This window comes from Notothenia coriiceps, unplaced genomic scaffold (genome assembly GCF_000735185.1).
Source record: "Notothenia coriiceps isolate Sejong01 unplaced genomic scaffold, NC01 NC01_scaffold00024667, whole genome shotgun sequence".
In the NCBI taxonomy this organism is placed as follows: Eukaryota; Metazoa; Chordata; class Actinopteri; order Perciformes; family Nototheniidae; genus Notothenia; species Notothenia coriiceps.
In genome coordinates this window covers 6,826,667-6,833,370 of record NW_011357368.1, presented here as the reverse complement: position 1 = coordinate 6,833,370, position 6,704 = coordinate 6,826,667, and the positions used below count along the sequence as shown (strand labels likewise).

General features: G+C 39.6%; 1 protein-coding gene across 1 annotated transcript; it reads left to right on the top strand.

Moving 5' to 3' along the window:
• The first annotated feature begins 2,374 nt into the window (after positions 1 to 2,374).
• LOC104955298 (tristetraprolin) lies at positions 2,375 to 5,490 on the top strand. The gene is made up of 2 exons (XM_010782584.1): positions 2,375 to 2,470; positions 3,081 to 5,490. Exons 1-2 carry the CDS (start codon positions 2,441 to 2,443, stop codon positions 4,308 to 4,310), a joined length of 1,260 nt encoding a protein of 419 aa, XP_010780886.1. The 5' UTR covers positions 2,375 to 2,440; the 3' UTR covers positions 4,311 to 5,490.
• Positions 5,491 to 6,704: the final 1,214 nt, after the last annotated feature.

Below are 6,704 nucleotides of genomic sequence, written 5' to 3'. Positions count from 1 at the left end.
TTTCATATTGCTTCCCGTGTGTATTTTCCTTTTGAGAGACTTTTTTTCTTCTAGTCGAGCTGTGTGATCTTTTCAAACAGACTCATTGTTTAACAAAAGCATGACTCCTACATTGAGTATATGTGTAGACTGGATACAATAAAAAAATATTCTGCTGATTTTCTACAGGCATTTGATCATTGCAATGTGTGTTTTTTGCACATTATCAAATGTTTGAATCACTTAATCTAAGATGACCTGCTAGATCTACCTAAATCTCCTACCTCTCCTGACTCAAGTATTTAAATACTTTTCAAAATAATGTGAGTAAAAATATTGGCAGCCAAAACGTTTTTGTCATGGCTCTAACAACATACCTTTCAAGCGAAATGATTGATTGCTTAGAAATAGATGTTAAATATGGTCTTGTATCAGGGGCCTGGATCACATTTAGGGCACGCTAAGCAAAAATTAACAACTACATTTCCACAAGATAAAGACCATTTGGTATACCTTCAAATCATGTTATACTAGTTATGTGTCTTTTAAATTTCATAATCTGTTTTGTGTTTTTTTCTGGTGGCACCCTTTTCAATTTTACATTGATTTTCAATACTTGCACAATAATTATTAGAACGTATGAACCCGTCATTGCCAGGACTGATTATGACTCATGTGAGTGGGTGAATCAAGCAGCAGTTAAGAAAAAGATGTCGTCTACCGATTAGCTGAAATTAGCATGAACGACTTATAGAAAGAAAACGGAAGGTGATTACATTGCTTACATCAGATCATTTATGTGTGTATAAGTCATTTCTTGCAGTTCCACCAGGTCAGGAGACTCTTTCTTGCTTATCTCTCTGCTTTGCCCGCCCCCATTTCCCACATATCCCACAGCTAAGTCTAAGTAATCTCTTCTGTATTCATCTGATTTCATGAATGAAACACAAAGCAAAGCTTCTTTGGTCAAGAGTCAATAGCTCTGCTGAGATTATAAAGCTATTTCAAGCTTTGATTTAATGTGCTATAAACATATTTATAGGATACAATATCAGAGTTTAGATATGCAAGTCAGGTGGCTCTGTATGAATACAGCCTTTGTGATGTGTTTATCAAGGAAATGACCCTGAATGAGTGCATTAAATAGTACCTTACAAAATAACACGCTTTTTACTGTAATATGGTTTGAGCTGCTCGCTTCTCTGAAGTCCTAGGAGAAGGAAATCAAAAAAAATTGCCGCAACGCTCACCATAGAAACTAGAAGAAGGGGGAAAAAACACTGACAATAAACTTCTGGTAATAACATTTTCAGTTTTGTTTATGAAGTGACAAGTTGAAGAATGATTTCTGCTGTTAGTCATAAATATTCTTCCTTATGAAGCTTTCATAAAATCAACTTTCTAAATGTGCGTGGTAGTTAAATTGTACAAAGTATAGAATTTATGGTGGAGGAAATGCTTGACTCTGAGGAACATGGTATTTCTGATGAAAGAACAGCAGATGACTATTGGGGTTGATTCTGTATAGATTGCTTAGGCCTGGTGTTTATTTTTACTCAGGTCTATCTTGTTTTCAGCCCAAAGGTTTCTGTCTTCTGCTAATCAATACTCCTGTTGGTTGACTTCTGATAACTGTTGGACTTGTTCACTGCTTTGGTGGAATATTGGATCCCCCAATCACAACCAAAACCAAAGTAAATAAGAGGAAATATGGGTGCATGATTTCCGCCAAACAATGATTCCGTCAGTTCAGTGATTCTCAGCTCTCTAGGAAATGAGAATGCATAGAAAATGTACAGTACGTAATTGGGATGACAAGATGATCTATTACACTTCCTGAAAACCCACCATTAGTCATAGGAATGTATATACCGTAAATGTATGCCTGTGTATGAGTGTTCAAGTGTTTGCTACAGAAAAGCCAGCTTAACTTAAATGTGAGATGACGGTGTAAAGGTTTAAACAACAGCCTTATCTGCCACTTCACAACTGGGTGCTTCAGATCCAGAACCATTTCACACAGCTGGAATAATGTATGACTCTGCAGGAGATCTCTAAATGAACATAGAGAATAAGAATAAGTGTAGGAAAAACAAGTGTGTGCTATAGGCCTAGATGGAGAGCATGCATGAGAGCTATGTAAATAAGCCACTTTGCTTTCACATGCCTACGAAACTGAAGCATTTCACACAGCTATAGCTAAAAATACAGTTTTATTTCTTTCTTTTTTTTTGTGTTGTTGTTTGAGCACCCGCCCTCTGAGCTCACTGTGAAACTTGAGGCGGAGGTATGGTCATCCGGGAACATAGCAGTGGAAACTCCTCCTAGATCTGGGGGAGGGGTTTCTGAGGCACATAAAGCCTGAGCTGAAATCTAACTTGACTAACGTCTGGAAACAGGTACAAACAGTCAACCCTGGATCAAAGCTGAATCTTCTTCTTTTTGGCCAAAGGGATACAGCATGTCCGAAATGCTTGACATCTTCACGAAGGTGAGTCGAAGTTTAGGAATTTAGTTTTGGAAAAAAAAAGCTTGATAAAGTGTGAGAGGGTCAGCTTTGTAACTCCTCTCCGCAAGTGGTTGTTTATTCTTGGGCATTTGTATTCCTCCGTGAATCACTGATCTGACAGTGAATTCCTTTTGAACCGAGTTTAGTCACAGAGGATTTCTTCAGTTTGAAGATTTAATGAGATAAAAGAGACGAGCTTGTTTGTTTCTTCAATTTCAAACTTCCACTCTCTGAATACTCATGAGAAATAGAAACAGTCAAAACTGCAGTTATATACATTTAATTTGTATTTCGTAACTGCATGAAACTTGGCAGATGAAAGGTTTTTTTGTTGATGACTTTACATTTTAGTTTTGTTGTCTTCTATCTTAAATACATTGTTTTGGCATTTGTGTCTTATTTCGTTCTTCAAGAAAAAATGTATATCCTTAATATTTACCTATTCTAGATCATGTTATCGTTTGTTGAAAAAAATACTCTAAACAGACGGTTTTGTAGGAAATAGTTAACAATAAAAATTGATAATACGATATATTTCTTTGAAATGAGTAATAAAGGCGTGTATAGTAACTTTGTCAATCTTCTGTAACAGAACCTTATGACCCTGGCCCTGGATGAAGCGTTGCTTCCGAAACAATCTCAAATCAAAGCCCCGGGGCAGAGTCGGCTGCACCGGTCAGCCTCCTTCTTCTCTCCCCCCTCCCCTCCTCCCTCCTCGAGCCACAGCTTGAGCACCGAGCATGTTAACAATAATGAAAACGGCAGCCCTTTCTGGTCCTCCAACATCTGGAGCCAGGGCCCTGAATCCAATCCCAAACAGCCCCCCTTCAGGCCTGACCGCTCCATGAGCCTGACGGAGTCCAGCAGCAGCCTGCTGTCCTCCTTCAGAAAGCTGTCTAACCTGGACGCTTTTCCCTCTACTACCACTGTGGCCCCGCCGCCCGGCTTTGCTCCCTCGTCTAACCTCCCACCCCAGATTCAACAATTGGTGGCCCCCAATCGTTACAAGACGGAGCTTTGCCGTGGCTTCCAGGAGACTGGCAGCTGCAAGTATGGCAGCAAGTGCCAGTTTGCCCATGGTGAGGCCGAGCTGCGTGGATTGTTCCGCCACCCCAAGTACAAGACAGAGCCCTGCAGAACCTTCTACAACTTTGGTTACTGCCCCTATGGCTCACGCTGCCACTTTCTCCATGAGGACAAAATCAGCGGAGGTCCGCTACCATCTTCCAAATACCAGAATCAACAGCAGCCAACTCCTGGTGGTCAGAATCCACGCCACCAGTTGCGCCAAAGTGTCAGCTTCGGTGGCTTCCTGGGCTCTTCACGCAGCTCGCCTCCTCCCTCATTCCTCTCATCCTTCAATGATCCTAACCTAGGCTTCAGCCGTGCTCCGTCTGTTTCCCCACCTCCCGCTGACCTCCTCTCCCCAGTGTTCGGTGACTCCCTGCAGCGGGAGCCAACAGCATTCCAGTTTGGCAACCATCAGACCCGTGCCAGCACCGGAGACATCCACAACATTCCTCTCACCATGGAGCCAAAGGCCTCACGCTGTGTGTGTGGCCATGGAAATAACTTTAACGGCAACAACAACAGAGTCTTCAACAGCATTGAGGATGGGCACAAGCAGGACATGCCCTTTTCTGGTCCCGGAGGCCACGCAGGATTCATGAAGCCTGCTGGCCTCCAGCGTTTTTCCTCCGAGGACTCCCTGGAGGACAGCTACAGCAGCAGCAGTGGAGGCTCCAGTGGAACCGAGTCTCCAACATTAGACGCAGCCAGTAAGAGGCTCACGGTGTTTGAGCGTCTATCCCTGTCCGACTAAAGGGATGGAAAAGGGAAGGAGCTGAAGGCGACTGTTAACGGCGCTTATTTATCTGAACTTTCTGCAGAGCCAGATCTGATCAGGACAAGTCCATTTTTTAAACAATAACACTTAAAGTTCTTAATTACGTTAAAATGGAACTTGACTTGGGAAAACTACACATGATGAGATGATTTTAGTACCCAAATGTTATCAGAATATTTTTATATTTACAAATATTATGTAGCTTATTCGACCTTTGTATGTGGTCTTCCATAAAAATGAACTCCTCTGCAGGTCTTGACAATGCCAGTAAATATTCTGGTTTGTACTTACCTTAAATCTGTAGTGATCAAAACGGCTTATCTTTAGTGAATCATTAATTCCTACGCCTTAAAGATTCTCCCTGCCTCATAGGCTATTTACTCTTGGTGCCACCAACAGTATGTTTGATTCAGTAGCCTTAATCAATGAGACCTGACATGTGTCATTGATGCCATTTTATCTGTGATATGCACTTTAAAGCTAATCCTAAATGGGAGAAACTGTCAAGTCTCCCAGTAGCATTCAACCAAAGCTTCATACTTCATTCTGCTTGTGTGTGTGTGTGTGTGTGTGTGTGTGTGTGTGTGTGTGTGTGTGTGTGTGTGTGTGTGTGTGTGTGTGTGTGTGTGTGTGTGTGTGTGTGTGTGTGTGTGTGTGTGTGTGTGTGTGTGTGTGTGTGTCATTTTCCTGAGACCTGGGGTGCAAGCATGTATACAGTAAGTTGCAGAATGCTAAAAGATCAAAGTGTGCTAGCAGCAAAATGTATGTCAGTGAGTTTGGATTTTAATATCTCTATCCTGACAAACTTTACGAGATTTATTATGTAAAACATTCTGCTATCTTTTCTAGTTTGTAAATTGCACCCCATCATTAATTGTCCCGTTTATTTGACAACCTGGTTCAGGGACTTTAACACCACAGTATTCCTTTCAGTTCTTGGTTGCCTTGTGTTGTTTAACTTAAACTAATATATTTATTATGATATTTATTTGTGTCTAAGGAAAAAAAATGTATTTTGTACTTATTTATGGAGAAATATTTCAACGTCTGTGAAATACCAATGTGAGAAAAAGCAGTAAAAAAAAAGAAAATGTTATATTTTTAATTGCCTGAAAGGGAAAAAACTATTTCTGAATAAAGAAATGAATGTATGCTTGTTTTGACTCCAATGTGTTTTTCAAGAATTACATGCTTAAACATATAAGCCGGTTACATACCTTAAGGATTATACAATAATATCATTTGCAGCTTCACATTAACAGTTTTGTACTTTTTTATGTTTTTTTAAGGATAGGATTAAGGCTAAAGTATGAGTTATCATTTTCCTTAAATATGGGATGTTATCAATACTAACAACAATTGCATTGATGATTGTACAGTGAACACTATTGGCCCTATCTTGTAAGCAGTAAATAGTGCAGGAAACATTTTAAATAAATACATATTCAACTTATCAAGGAACTTATTTTACACCACTTTTTAATAAATGGCTGAAAATGTAATTATTTTAACTGAAACTATTTTGCATGAAAGGTAAATAGTAAATATGAACAAAATACATAGGTCAGCTTTAAACTTCAAACTAATATATCCATAAGACCCCGTTTCACTTCTGATAGTTCAGAACATCACTGTCTTTTTACATACATACAACACTTGATATTACATACGTTGTTTTCTGTTGCAGGTTATATACAGAGAAACAGAAAGAAGCATGGATGTGGAACTATGAGCCTTTGTTTCTCCCTCTTCTGTGTTTTGTGGCATACAGTGTCTTTGTTGTGTATACAATAGACTACAGCATTTGGATCAACTCAAGTCTACACATTATCCCACTGCTTTCAAACGGCTACAAAGGATACTGCAAATTGGTGTAAAAATACTTTTGGATCATACAATTCTTACAAATACATAAATAGGATATGAAAACATGTATGTTTCCATAAGGTCCTACAGTACACATCGAATGGCAGGTCCAAAACAATAAAGGGTCCAGATGAGGTAACAGCGTCGGTAGTTCACATTAAAAAAAAAATTGATTTAGAAATCTAAAATAATATGGAATTGCAGACACTTGATATTTCCGAAACTTATTTTGGCAAGACGGCCTGTGGTCAGGCTGGACAGTAACCAAAGGTATTACAAAATGTCATGGCAGAACCAGCCAATGCTGCACAAGTTTGGCTTAAATGTCTGTGACACTAAACTAAATCTAGTCCTTGGTCAAATCTACACATGGGTTACAGTTTCTTTGAGAAAGTGAGCCCTCACTTAACATCGGTACTGATCCAAATCCCTTTTAGGCAGCATCATTGCAAGATTATCATGCAATTTAGTGATCTGGGTGGGAGAGAAAAAAAAACACAACAA

Bases quoted from the DNA above. Each gene is read 5' to 3' on its own strand.
- LOC104955298 (XM_010782584.1), top strand. From the start codon at position 2,441: ATGTCCGAAATGCTTGACATCTTCACGAAG. The intron at 2,471-3,080 runs GTGAGTCGAAGT...CTTCTGTAACAG, and splicing joins TGCTTGACATCTTCACGAAG to AACCTTATGACCCTGGCCCT.